The sequence below is a fragment of the Rhinolophus sinicus genome, chromosome 3 (assembly GCF_057876585.1).
Source record: "Rhinolophus sinicus isolate RSI-liver-muscle chromosome 3, RSI-T2T, whole genome shotgun sequence".
Classification (NCBI taxonomy): domain Eukaryota; kingdom Metazoa; phylum Chordata; class Mammalia; order Chiroptera; family Rhinolophidae; genus Rhinolophus; species Rhinolophus sinicus.
Window position 1 is genome coordinate 104,285,539 of NC_142503.1, and position 14,560 is coordinate 104,300,098.

General features: G+C 34.1%; 1 protein-coding gene across 18 annotated transcripts in view; it reads left to right on the forward strand.

Moving 5' to 3' along the window:
• MYO9A (myosin IXA) overlaps nucleotides 1–14,560 on the forward strand; it is a 265,016-nt gene that overhangs the window by 45,418 nt on the left and 205,038 nt on the right. For all 18 annotated transcript variants that reach the window (XM_074328212.2, XM_074328213.2, XM_074328218.2 and 15 more), the window contains exons 3-4: nucleotides 9,147–9,241; nucleotides 13,243–13,305. In XM_074328212.2, the coding sequence (XP_074184313.2) occupies nucleotides 9,147–9,241; nucleotides 13,243–13,305 (158 nt within the window). The remainder of the gene's footprint in view (nucleotides 1–9,146; nucleotides 9,242–13,242; nucleotides 13,306–14,560) is intronic.

Consider the following 14,560-nt stretch of genomic DNA (forward strand, 5'->3'; position numbering starts at 1 on the left):
GGTATAATTATTTTGAGATTCATCCATGTTGTTTATGCGTACCTGTCAATAATTCATTCCCTTTGATAAGGCAGTGTTCCGTTGTGTGGGTATACCACACTTTGTTCATCCATCCGCCTGTTGGACATTTAGGCTGTTTCCTGTTTTTGGCTATTATACATAAAGCTGTATGTAAGTTCTTTGTGTGAACATACACTTTCCTTGTTCTTGGGTAAAATACCTAGGAGTGGAATTACTGGGTCATATGATAGGTATATGTTCAGCTTTTTAAGAAACTGCTAAACTTTCCCAAAGTGATTGTACGTACCATGTTATATTCCCACCAAACACAGTGTGTGATGGTTCCAGTTACTTCATACCCTTGATAGAACCATTCTTTATATGCTCCGTTTTCTTTATCCATTTATCTGTGGATGGACACTTAGACTGTTTCCATTTCTTGGCTACTGAGAACATGGGAGTGCAGACGTCTCTTCAAAGATAGTGATTTCATTTCCTTCAGGTATATACCCAGAAGTACAATTGCTAGATCACATAGTATTTCGATTTTTAAATTTTTTCAGGACCCTCCATACTGTTTTCCATAGTGGCTGCCTCAGTTTACATTCTCACCAACAGTGCATGAGGGTTTCCTTTTCTCCACATCCTCACTAACAGTTGTTAACCCTTGTCTTTTGGATGATAGCCATTCTGACAGATGTGAGGTGATAATCTCATAGTTTTGAATTGCATTTTCCTGATGATGAGTGATGTTACACATCTTTCCATGTACCTGTTAGCCGTCTGTAGGTCTTCTATGAAAAAAATGTCTATTCAGTTCCTCTGCCCATTATTTTTTATCATGTTGTTTATTTTTTGCAATTGAGTTGTATGTGTTCTTAATGTTATGTATTTTGGATATTAACTTCTTACCAGATACATGATTTGCTGATTTTCCTCCCATTTGGTAGGTTGTGTTTTCATTTTGTTTATTTCCTTTGCTGTGCAGAAGCTTTTTGATTTCGTGTAGTCTCACTTTTTATTTTCGCTTTTGGTGTCAAATCCAAGAAATCATTGTCAAGACCGATGTTTTACCCCCATGTTTTTTTCTACGGGTTTATGGTTTCAGGACATTCAAACCTTTAATCCGTTTTGAGTTGATTTTTGTGTATGGTGTTAGATAGCGGTTTAGTTTCAGTCTTTTTGCATGTGTATGTACAGTTTTGCCAGCACCATTTCTTGAAGATACTTTCCTTTCCCCATTGTATATTCTTGGCCCTTTTGTCATACATTAATTGATCATAATGCATGAGTTTATTTCTGGGCTCTCTATTCTATTCCACTGATCTGTAGTTCTGCTTTTATGCCAATACCATACTGTTTTGCCTACCATAGCTTTATAATGTAATTTGAAGTCAGGAAGTGTGATGCCTTCAGCTCTGTTCTTTCTCAAGATTGCTTTAGCTGTCCAGGGTCTTTTGTGACTCCATGCAAATTTTACGACCTTTTTTTTCTATTTCTGTGAAAAATAACATTGGAATTTTGATAGGACTTGCAATGACTCTGTAGATTTCTTTGGGTAGTATGGATATTTAACAGTTTTCTTCCAATCCATGTGCCTAGACTATCTTTCCATTTATTTGTGTTTTCTTCAGTTTCTTTTATTAATGTCTTATAGTTTTCATTATACAGATCTTTTACCTCCTTTGGTAAAATTTCTCCCAGATTTAAGTCTCTCTTTTGAAGAGCAGAATTTTAAATTTGGTAAAGTCAAATTTAGCCATTTTTTTCTTTATGGACTGTGCTTTTGGTGTTGTATTTAAAAAAGCTTTGCCCAACAATATGGTTGCAAAGGTTTTCTTGTATGTTTTTTTTTTTTTTCCATTAGGTTTTTAGTTTCAGGTTTTGCATTTAGGTCTGTGGTGCATTTTGAGTTCATTTTTGTATATGGTGCAAAGTATAGATCCAGTGTTTACCTATGAATATCCATTTGTTTCAAGACTTTTTTCTTCACCTTACTGCCTTTTTGTTTTTGTCAAAAAATCATTTGTCCATGTATATGTGGGTTTATTTCTGGATTCTTTCTTCTGTTCCACTGATTTGTTTGTCTGTCTTTATGCCAGTGCCACACTATTTTCATTATATAGCTTTACAATAATTCTTGAAATTAAGTAGTGTTCTCCAGTTTTGTCCTTCTTTTGCAGAGTTGTTTGTATATTCTAGGTTCTTTGCATTTCCACATGAATTTTAGAACTAAATTGTCCATTTCCCCATAAAAGCCTTTTGGGGACTTTGGTTAGGATAGTGTTGACTCTAGTTTAATTTGCGGAGTACTGACATGGTAACAATATTAAGGCATCTGACCCATGAACAAGTGTATGTTCTCTCAGCAATCTTTTGTTGTTTTCATTGTACAGGTCTTTTACATCTTTGGTATGCTGTATTTCAATTTTTTATAAATGGTATTTAAAAGTTTTCAATTGTTACTTTATAGTATGTAGAAATACAGCTGATATTCCTATATTGATCTTGTATTCTGCAACTTGCCTACATTCAGATATTCTGATATATTTTTGTGGTTTCCGTTGGATTTTGCATGTAGGAACTCATGTTTGTGAATATAAGGACAGTTTTATTTCTTCCTTTCCAATCTGAATGTCTTATTTTCCTTGTAGATTTCACTGGCTATTCCAGTATAATGTTGAATAGAAGTGGTGAAAGCAGCATCCTTGTCTTAGAGGGAAAGCATCCAGTCTTTAAGTGCTAAGTGTGGTGATAGCTGTTGTTTTGGTGTAGATATTAGATTGAGGCTGTTCCCTTTTATTCCTTCTTTGTATAGAGTTTTATCAGCAATGGATGTTGGGTTTTTTTGTCAAATGATTTTTCTGTGTCTGTTGAGATGGTCATAGGTTTTTTGAAAAATAATTGGTTAAAATGTGAATTACATTGATGGATTTTTGAATGTTAAACCAGCTCAGCATTCCTGGGATAAACACCACTTGGTCATGAGGTATTATCCTATAATGTATTGCTGATTTTGGTTTGCTAAGATTTGGTATAGAATTTTTGCATCTGTGATCATGAGAAATATTTTCTTTAATGTCTTTTTGCTTGTTTCTTATATAAGGATAATGCAGGCCCCATGGGAATGAGTTTGTGAAGTCTTCTTTTATATATTTTAGAAGAGTTTGTGTAAAACTGGTATTTTTTTTTCTACTATCAGTATTAGAAATGATTAATGAAGCAATCTGGACCTGTTTTTTTCTTTGTAGGATGTTTTAAAACAAAATTTCAATTTTAAAATATATGCAGAGCTGTTTGTGCTGTTCTTGAGTGAGCTTTGTGGTACTTTGTGTTTTTCAAGGAAATTGTGTACTAAATTTAATTTGTCAAATTTATTGGTATCTTGTTTTATATAATATTCCTTTGTTATACAAAGCACCAGCTTTTGGTTTCATGGATTTTTTGTTGTTTTTTTGCTGTTTTATATTTCATTAATTTCAGCTTTTATCTTTATTATTTTTTTGCCTTACATTTAATGTAATTTAATTACATTACATTTACTCTTTTTTAGTTTCTCAGTGTGCTAGTGTATTTCTTAGTGTGCTAGAGGTCATTGATTTGAGACCTTTGTTGTTTCCTAATAAAGTCACTTAGTGGTATAATGTCTGCCCTCAGTCCTGCTTTAGTGGCATCCCACAAATTCTGATATAGTGTGTTTTCATTTTTATTTAGTTAAAAATATTTGCTAATTTTCCTTTTGATTTCTTAGAATCATAAGTTAGATTTGTGCTATGTAGTTTACAAATATTTAGATCCTATCTTTTATTTGTAATTTAATTGTGGTTAGATAATATCACATTGTGAGACTGGAATCCTTTCAAGTTTATTGAATATAGTCTTTCTTGGTAAATAGTCTATGTGCATTTAAGACGAATGTGTATTCTGTTAGTGGGATAATTGATTTAATGTATCATCTTGTTGATTTGGTTGATAGTGTTGTTGAAGTCTAATATATCCTTGCTGATTTTCTTTCCATTTTTCCTATCAATTACTGAGAGAGGTCTTGATACCTCCAGCTATACTTGGAGATTTGTCCGTTACTCCCGTAAGTTCTGTCAGATTTGCATCTTGTACGTGAAACTCTCTTGTTGGTGTATAAACATTTATGATTATAGGTGCTTGTTTTTGATTAATTGGCTCTTTTTTCATTACGAAATCACTCTTTTTCTTGCTAACATTCTTCTGAAATCTACATTGTCTGATATTAATGTAGCTAGCCACTCTAGCTTTCTTTTAACTAGTATTAGCAAGATATCTTTTTTTTATCCTTTTACTTTAAGTTGACTTATTTCATTATATTTAAGAACTACATATAGACAGCTTATGGTTGGGTCTTGCTTTTTTTATGTACTATGACCATCTCTGGCTTTTAATTGGGCTCTTTATGCCATTTACATTTAATGAGATTGCTGATATAGTTAAGTTTGAGTCTTATCTTTTTGTATTTTTTTCTATTAGTCCCATATGTTTTTTGTCCCTTTATCTTTCTGTCTCCTTCTTCTTCCTTTTTTTATTTTACTTTTTTAAGGTGAAATTCATGTAACATTAACTAAAGTATAGTTCAATGGCATTTAATATTCAGTGTTATGCAACCACTACCTCTGTCTAGTTTCAAAACATTTTCATGATTTCATTCCAAAGGAAGACTCCATAACCATTAATCAGTCACTTCCCATTCTGCCCTCCCCCCAACCCTTGGAAACTAGCAGTCTGCTTTCTGACTCTATGTAATTACCTATTCCAGATATTTCATATAAATGGAATCATAACGATATATATTGTTTTGTGTCTGACTTCTTTCATTTAGTATAGTGTTTTAAAGGTCCATTCATGTTGTGGCATGTGTTAGTAATTAATATCTTTTTATGGCTGTATCATATTTCATTGTATAGACATATTACATTTTGTTATCCATTCATATGTTGATGGTCATTTGGGTTGTTTTTGTTTTTTTGACTATATGAATAATGTTGTTAGGACCATTCATATACAACATTTTGTGGGGACATGTTTTCAGTTCTCTTTGGTTTATACCTAGGAATGAATTATTGTGTTATGTCATAGCTGTGTTTAACTGACAGAGGAACTGTCAAACTGTTTTGCGAAGTGGCTGTACCATTTTACATTCCATTTTACATTTACAATGTATGAGGGTTCCATATCCTCACCGACACTTGCTATCGATTATAATCTTAATGTGTGTGAAATGGTATCTCATTGTGGTTTTGATTTACATTTCTCTAATGATTAAGGATGTTGAGAATGTTTTCCATGTGCTTTCATGGACATTTGTATATTGTCTGGAGAAATGTATATTCAAATTCTTTGCTCATTTTAAATTGCCTTTTTTTGGCATTTGCCTTTTTTACTATTGAGTTGTAAAAATTCTTTATATATTCTAGATGTGGATCAGATATATGATTTGCAAATATTTTCTCCCATTTGGTGGATTGTCTTTTCATTTTTTGGATTTTGTCCTTTGAAGCACAAAAAGTTTTAATTTTGATGAAGTACAGTTTAATTTTCTTTAGTTGCTTGTACTTGTGGTGTCATTTTAAGAAATTGCCAAATTCAAGGTTGTGAAGATTTTCACCTATGGTTTTATACTTTTAGCTGAAATTTAGGTCTTTGATTCATTTTGAATTTACTTTTTATATGATATGAGGTTCCTACCAGCTTCATTCTTTTGCATGTGGATATCCCTGTGTTGAAAAGATTATTTGTCCTCATTGAATTGTCTTTGTATCCTTGTTGAAAATCAGTTGACCATTAATGCAAGGGTTTATTTCTTAATCTTAGTTCTAACCCACTGATCTATATGTTTATCTGTATGCTAGTACTACATGGTCTTAATTACAACAGCTTTGTAGTAATTTTCAAAATCAGAAGTGTGAATCCTCCAAATTTCTTCACCCTCAAGATTGTAATTTCTACTTTTTTACTGATATTCTCCATTGTTCAGGCGTCTTTGTCATACTGTCCTTTAGTTGTTTGAAAATGTTTAAAATAGCTGTTAGAAAACTTTGCCAAGAAAGTCCAATATTTGGGTTTTGTCAGGGACAATTTCTATTTATTGCTCTTTTTTAATTTTCCTGTTTCCACTTTCTTTGCATGTTTCATAATTTTTTAGTGAAAACTGGACATTCTTATTAACAGAATGTGTCATTTCTGGAACTAAGATTGTTTTCCTCTTCCCAGGGTTTGTAGTGGTTGTTTTGTTACTGCTGTTTCAACCACTTCTTTGAAGTCTGCAGTCTGTATTCCTCTTTTTGAGTGAGGCGATCAAATTCTCTACTCAGCTTAGTGTTTAGATTATTGGACGGGGATTTCTTTAAATGTTCTGAAACAATAAGATTCGCAGTCTTTTCTACAGGTTCTGTGTGCTTGTTGGGATAACCCTCAACGCTCAACCAGGTAGTTACCAGCTTCCCCTTACCTTTACTTTCTGTTTACATAGAGCCTGAATGTCAGCCAGAGGTTGCAACTCTTTGTGAGCATGCACACCTGTCAGGGCATGTGCATAGTCCTATGCGTGCACAACGCCTTCTACATCTCCAGGAATATGTAGTGTCATGCCGGGTAGCGTGGGTTTCATCTCCCGCTCCCCACATAAGAACGCAGGACATGGTGAGGCCAAATAGGAACATTCACGGAGCCACAGGTAGGGGAGTCACACCACTATATTCTTGCTGGCGGCTGGGTTGGAGACACAGAAAGCAGGAGCCACATGATCGGCAACCTTCTGTCCACTTCTCTGCAATCCGCAACCGGCGCTCCGCTATGCTAACTGCAATCCGCGCTTGCTAGCTCAGCCACCATCTTCTTGCTAGCCCCCATTTTTCCTGCTAGCGTAGCCACAGCAGTTATATTAGTGGCCAGTGGCTCACTGGTTACAGCTGACGGCCAGCTAGCCACAGCTGATGGCCATCAGATCACAGTTGATGGCCATTTACTACCTGAGCCAGCACCTTTCCACGTGAGGGTGAGAGCCTGGAAACTGCACTCCTGGCTCTGTCCCCACATGTAGTATTTCAGATCTTTTCAAAACCCCTTTTGTACATATTATTCACCAGCTTTTCCTTTTAAATTGTTACTTTGCCCCATTCTCTAGCGCCACCTAGGCAGTTGCAGTGTTTAAACAATTACCTCTGATTGTTTCAAACAAACACACGTAAAGGAAAAGGCTGTTCTCAATGGGTGATCTCCAAGTCAGGTCAAATAAAGATAGCTCTTTGAGTGAGGTTTTCCAGAGAAACGCCATATAGATCAAATTATGAAAATTATCCCTGGGACAGGGCTTTGGCTCTAACTCTGGTCTAAGCCTTCCAATGACTTCTAGGCTGCTTTTTTTTTTTTTTTTTAAACTGTAATTGTAGGGTGTTGGTTTTCTCTGCAGCGTGGAGCTAGGGAGAAGGAGATGGTAATCGGGTAAGTTAAAATGTCACAGTGCCTGTTTTTCTTACCAAGATTTCAGTTATTTTTCTTGATTAAATGTTCCTCTACAAAGGATTTATTTCAAGCCTTTGGTTAATTTCCAGAGTCATCAAAAAGCTGATTTTGACAATTTTTGTTAGTCTTATTTCTTTTATGTATGAGAAAGGCTTTTCAAAGATTTTTACTTTATCATTTTCTCTAACCACACTCTCAATGTTCTTTTCAAAAGATTGAAATATTAAAAAATGTTTTATATATTTACTCATGTGGCTGCTATTTCTGTAGTTCTCCATTCCCTCTGTTGATTCATATTTGAAAATGATATTTTTTCCCTTCATGAAGGACTTTCTTTAGTGTTTTCTTTAGTGTGGGCTGGCTTATGATGAATATTTTCAGATTTATATATCTGAAATTGTCTTTTTTGGCCTTCATTTATTAGTGATTTACTTTTTAAAATAGTAACATTAAAAGAAACAACCTTGCAGAAAAATTCTGTGAATTTTAAAACATATTAATTTGTATGGTCATTTATATACAACAAGAATACAGAATAGTTCCATTAACCATAAAACTCGCTCTCTTTATTCCTTATCTTTATACACTGCCGTCCCATATATTCCCATAATTCATGGGAACTACTTGTCTTTTCTCCATTGCTGTTGTTTTTTGTTTTTCAAAATGTCATATAGTAAATGGAATCATACAGTATGTAAACTTTTGAGACTGGCGTCTCTCATTCAGCTGTATGTCTAGGAGATTTAAGTTGTTGAATACGTGGGTTCAGCAGTGAATTCTTCCTTTTAAATTTCAATTTTAATCAATTACTTTGAGTATAACTTACAATAAAATATAGACATTTAAAATGTACACTTCAGTGGTTTTTGATAAATGTTGTATGCCCATGTAACCACCATCGTACAGTCAAGCTGTGGAATATTTTCCTTACCCCTTGTGCCCCCTCGTAGACATTTTCCAACCCATTCCCATTCCCAGACAACTTCTGATCTGCTTCCTGTTATTCTTGTTTTGCTTTTTCTAGAATTTCATATTACAGTATGCACTCTTGTGTCTGGCTTCTTTCCTTGGCATAATGTTTGACATTCATCATTGTTGATGTCTGTACCAGTAGTTCATCTTTTTTGCTGGATAACATTTCGTTGCCTGGTTATAGTTTAGGTGACAATTGAAGAAGGCTATATATTTTTTGTTCTTTTAAAAATAGTACTGTAGCTTTGTTTTAAGTAGGTGTTATAAAGTACAGTATATTATGTAATGAAACTTCATTTATACTATTCTAAAATTATAATTATTTTGATGTAATTGTTTTTTACCTAACCCCTTTTTATTCCAGTTTAGAAAGATTAAAAAAATGCATATATAAAAATATGTTAAGAAATTTCCTGACTTTAGAATGTGAAATTGAAATCTGAATTTTAATGAGCATTGTTTTTAACATTAAGTTTTATTTTAATGAACAGCATAAAATAGTGTCTACTTGGTTTTATTTCAGTTATTAGTTGCTTTCCTCTACTTTACCTGAACTGTATGAGTCTGAAGGTATAAATGAATTGCTTTTCTGCGATCTCTTTAGTATTTTGTTTCTGAGCTGACCTAAATAGGATTTTCCATCTTTTAAAAAAGAAATTAATGAGAACTGTTTATTTTGACAGGCGTTTGGAAATGCAAAGACAGCTCATAATAACAATTCAAGTCGTTTTGGCAAGTTTATTCAAGTAAATTACCAAGAAACAGGCACTGTACTTGGGTAAGTGGCAATAGTAGGATTTGAAGCGTGTTTATATTTTCATTATTGCCCCTTTATAAATCATAGATTGTTCATTTGCTCTTTACTGAGAATAGTGACAGTGATGTCTGCATTACATGTTTTTCCTTTTTTTCCTTTTTGAAAAGTTCAAACCTGAGAAAAGTTCTATGAATAGTGTAATACCCATACACCCTTAACTTAAGATTTATTACTTGTTAACAATTTGCTGCCTTTTCTTTATCTCTCTATATTATTCATACATTCAGTTTTTGAAATTGTTTTTGAATAAGTTGGGCATATAACTTGACCCCGTAATTATTTTATTTCCTAAAGCATTCCCAGCTACATTTTCCTACATAATATTATTGTTTACTCAAGAAATTTAATTTTGTTGCAATACTTCTCATTATACAGTCTATGATCAGAGTCCTCTGGTTGTGCCAGGGATATTCTTTATAACTTTTGTTTTTAATTAATAAACTTTATTTTTAGAGAAGCTTTAGGTTCATGACAAAAACAGGTAGAAAATACAGAGTTCCCATATACCTCTTTACTTTATCCTGAAGTTCTCCATATTATTAGGTTGGTGCAAAAGTAATTGCGGTTTTTGCTGCTTTTAACCTTTTTAAACCACAATCACTTTTGCACCAACCTAATATCTTGCATTAGTGTGTTCCATTTGTGTTGTATATTCTGTGAGCTTTGACAAGTGTAGAAAGACACATATTCACCCTCACAGTGTAATACAGAATAGTGTCATTTCCCTAAAATTCCTCTGTGCTTCGCCTGTTCATCTCTTCCTACTCTGTAACCTTTGGTAACCACCTATCTTTTTTCACTGTTCCCATAGTTTTGCTTTTTTCCAGAATGTCATGTAGTTGGGCTCATATAGTCTATAATCTTTACAGATTGTATATTTGATCCTTAAGACAGTTTCATGCCTTGGGAATGGCAGATGTTTATTTTCCCATTTTATGAATGAAATTCAGGCTGTTACTTACAGTTAAGTGACTACCTAAAAAGGTTAAACTTTCTCTTACATCAGTAATGAGCAGAAATCTCCATATTGAACAGTAAGTCAACAAATGCATATTGAACATTTAAAATTTTAACATTAAGTCAACAAATATGAGGTGTGATAAAAAATATGGTGAATGTTTAAATTTAAAAAAATTATTACAGTGAAAGACACATTGCCATTAATCTCCCTCAAAATACTCCCCCTTGCTTCAAACACACTTATCCCATCGTCCTTACCACATTCTGAAGCAGTTCTGGACGTCCTCTTTTGTGAGTGTCTTTAGTTGCACTGTGGTAGCTGCCTCCATGTCCTGAATCATTTTGACTTTGGGGAAGAGCCAGAAGTCGCATGGTGCCAGATCCAGTGAATAAGGTGGATGAGGGCACACTGTAATGTTTTTAATGGACAGAAATTGCCGTACCAGAAGCGACACAGAACGTTATCATGATGGAGGATGAATTAAAGACACGAAAGAGGACTTTCAGAACTGCTTCAGAAAGTGGCAAGGAAAATGGGATAAGTGTGTTCAAAGCGAGGGGGAATATTTTGAGGGGGATTAATGGCAATGAGTCTATTACTGTAATAAATTTTTTAAATGTAAACATTCACCGTATTTGTTGATCACATCTTGTATATATTGCACATTTTTATCTTTCACTTGATCATTCGTTAAACAAACATTTATGGAGTTCATTTTGAGTACCCGGCACTGTGCTAAGTTTGAGGATATAAAAACATGTAGACATGTTTCCTGCCATTAAAATTCTGTCTTTTGGGAAGATGGATATTTATATAAGCTGATTGCAGTAAATGAGATAAGTACAATGATTGTATGTGTCTGGAGGAGTTCACACAAAAAAGGTGATTTTTTATCTTGGATCTTGAAAATTTGCCAAGCAGGAAAAGTGGGAGATCACGTTATCAATTGCGGAACTTGCATTAGCAAATCAATGGAATCGTGACAAGAGCTTGGTGTACTTGAGGAGGTAGGTTCAGTAGCTACTGAGTATGGGCATAGAGTTAGTTTCACAATGTGAATAAAGCTCTAATGTTTATAATTTATCCTCTTGACAGTGGGAAGGAGATTTAAAAATTTTTATTATAAAAAATATCAAAACACAAAAGTAAAGAGATTAGTACAAGGGACTCCCACCCAGATTCAGTGGTTATCAAATTTTGCCATATTTCCTCATCTCTTTTCTTTTTTTATGCCAACGTATTTGAATAAACCATCCCAGATGGACATAGTATGGACATAGTGTAATTCACCCCTACATACTTCAGTATAAGGAACAAGTGAAAGTAGAGGAATAACATGATTAGATCTTATTATATAGGGAGGTAACTCTGGTATAACTTATGGATTAGAGGGGAGGAAAGAGATATTCAGGAGTATATTAGTGTAGTTGAAAGAGAGAGCCTTTGAGGTTAAACTAGACCTGGGTTCAAATCACAGTTCTGCTGTTTTACGAGCTGCATGATCTTAATATCTTTAAATATCAATTTCTCCACTTGTAAAATAGAGGCAGTGATATTTGCCATGCAGGTTGAGTATAAGAATTTAACACACTAGTTTATGTTAGTTCCTTTCTCCCATTTTAGACGTAAGATCCTGTTTGAGTAGTTTGGAGTAGAGGTGATAATGGTAATTGAGAAGTGATAAATTTCAGTTACCGGTGGTAGTAATGGTAATCGGTTTGCAAAGAAGGCACATTTGATTTTCATTTTAACGAATGAATGGAATCTACTGAACAGAGCGTGGGAATAGACTACAGAATTAGAAGTGGAGGGAAGACCATGAACAATACAATGAAGAGTAAATGTCATTCTTGAGGGAATAGCCTGTATATGGGAATGACTGAAATACAGAACATGCAGTGGGAGGGAACTGAGGGAAATAAAAGCTCAAGAGTCAGATTTTTAGCACAAGAGGTTTGTGTGAAGTAATTTGGATTCAGTAGTACAGCTTTTAAATTTATAGAACCTCTTTCTCTTGTTAGAGCTAACTGACTGCTCCAATTTGGGTAAGAGGTATTGAAGACTTGAAGGGTCCAGACTGGATAAAAAGAATAACATGAGGAATACAATTCATGTTTCTGTTCCTCATTACTTCAGGATAAAGTCAGTTCTTCTGGCACATGGTATATTGGTCCTTCTTGATCTAGTCTACTTGCCTATCTCATTCTCTAGCCACGTTAACTAATTATCTTCCCTGAAGTTGGTAAGTACCCTCCTTCTTTTTTGCCTTTACATAAAGGCAGTTCTCCTTGGCTTATTCTGGTCAGTCTTTCAGATTTCAGAGTCATTTACTCAGCCACTTACTAGATATGTTTGCTGAATGGTTACTATGTGCTATGTACTCACCCTCTGTAGGAATTCTTCCTTACATCCTTTTTCTTCTTGTATTGACTCTTATGTGTCTCTCTTGGTACATCTATAAAATCCTGGTCATTGCTCTATAAACCCTGTCGACTCAGTATGATAGCTGCTGGTTTACCTATTTCCCACACTAGTTTGTAAGCCCCTTGAGAACAGGTAGTGTATGACTTATTTCTGTATTTGAACATTGCTTAGCACAGTGCACAATTAATGAATACTTGTGGAGTAAATCAGTCAGTAATAAATTGATTCCAGAATGTGGCAACACCATGAAGATGTAAAGAAAGTATACCGTTGAGCCTTATTTAGTAGTCTGGTTGAAGTATAGTGTCTGAAAGAATGTATAGAGTGGTATATGAACCTGGAAGGAAAGTAAAGTCTTACATCATGGGAGGTTCTTATGTGCTATGTGTGCTATCTTATGAATTCATGAATTTAACATGGATAACACTATAACAGTGTCCATTACACAATTATAATGTTAAATGTACGAAAATGATCTGGATAGTATTCCTTACACTTTTCTATCTTCTCTGAAAAAAATTTGTCTACCTTATGTTAAGCTTGTTATTTATATCAACCAACTTTGTTTTTCTTCTAGTGCCTATGTTGAAAAATATCTACTGGAGAAGTCCAGACTCGTTTATCAGGAGCATAATGAACGGTATATATTTTCATTCGTATAATTAGATCAAGTTAACATTTGTATAATGCAGACTGACTTTTAGGATCTTTGTCTACTATGACCTTTAATTCAGTTTATATCATGCAAAGCTTTACATGTAATAGCTATTTCTGTCATGGGCAGAACAGTGTACTTTTTCTGCAGGTGCTAGGGGATTTTTTAATGGTGTACAGAACTGTTGCCCTTTTTAAAGTCTATGCAAACTGTCAGAACAAGGAAACTGGTATTTTTGTGCTCTTTGTGAACATTGTGCCTTTGGACCTTTTTCCATGTCTTGGTGCTCTTTCTCTAATTTGAGAAAAGTTTTTAGTAAAGCTCTTAATTTCATTATAATATTTGAGGTGTATGGGACTTCAGAGATGATATATGTAATCTTCAGATGAAGAAACCAAATTCGGGAGAGGTAAATGATTTGCTTCATGTTACAATGAGACAAAAATGAAGAGACAGAGTTTGAAGTTAAATAGACCTACATATTCAACTATTGAATATGCCTTTGGCATCTCACTTAACTTCTGTGTTACTTAGATATTTATTTTCATTTTACAGATAGAAAACTATCCTAGAGTTGTTTAGAGGATTGAATTAAATAACATTTGTAAAATGCTTAGTATGTTCCTTATAAATAATAAAAGTTCAATAACTAATAACTAACATTATCGTAATGAATTACCTGCAAAGTTAGGACTAGAATTCAGACTTTTCTGGTAACTTTTTTGTGGCTAGCAGATGAGAAAAATAGAAATTCGAGGTGTTGCACAATGACAGAAAGAGTTTCAGGAAGAGAATAGTTTCATAAAGACTTGCAGAGCTAACAGGCAGAAGGTTGTTACTTACTTTTTCTAACACCTTTTAGTGGAGTGAGTGGTAGGAATGTAAGCCTGGTTTCCTTGGTTTCGAAGAATCAGTGGGAGATGAAAATTCAGAGCTTGTAAACTGATTCTCTGTTATGTTCCTGGATTTGATTTGCAGATGTATATATAATCCTTATTAAATGTTACCAGATTTGGCTTGCCTAGTGTTTTGAGGATTTTTGTGTCTATATTCATAAGGGATATTGCTGTAAGTTAATTTTTTTTTGGGAAACTCCTGATGTCTTTGTTTGGTTTTGGTATCATGGTATAATACTAGCTCAGAGGATAAGAAGAGTTTGTGAAAGATTGGGTAAGTCTTCTTTACATGTTTGGTAGAATTCACCAGTGAAGCCATGTGGTTCTAGGTTTTTATTTGTGGA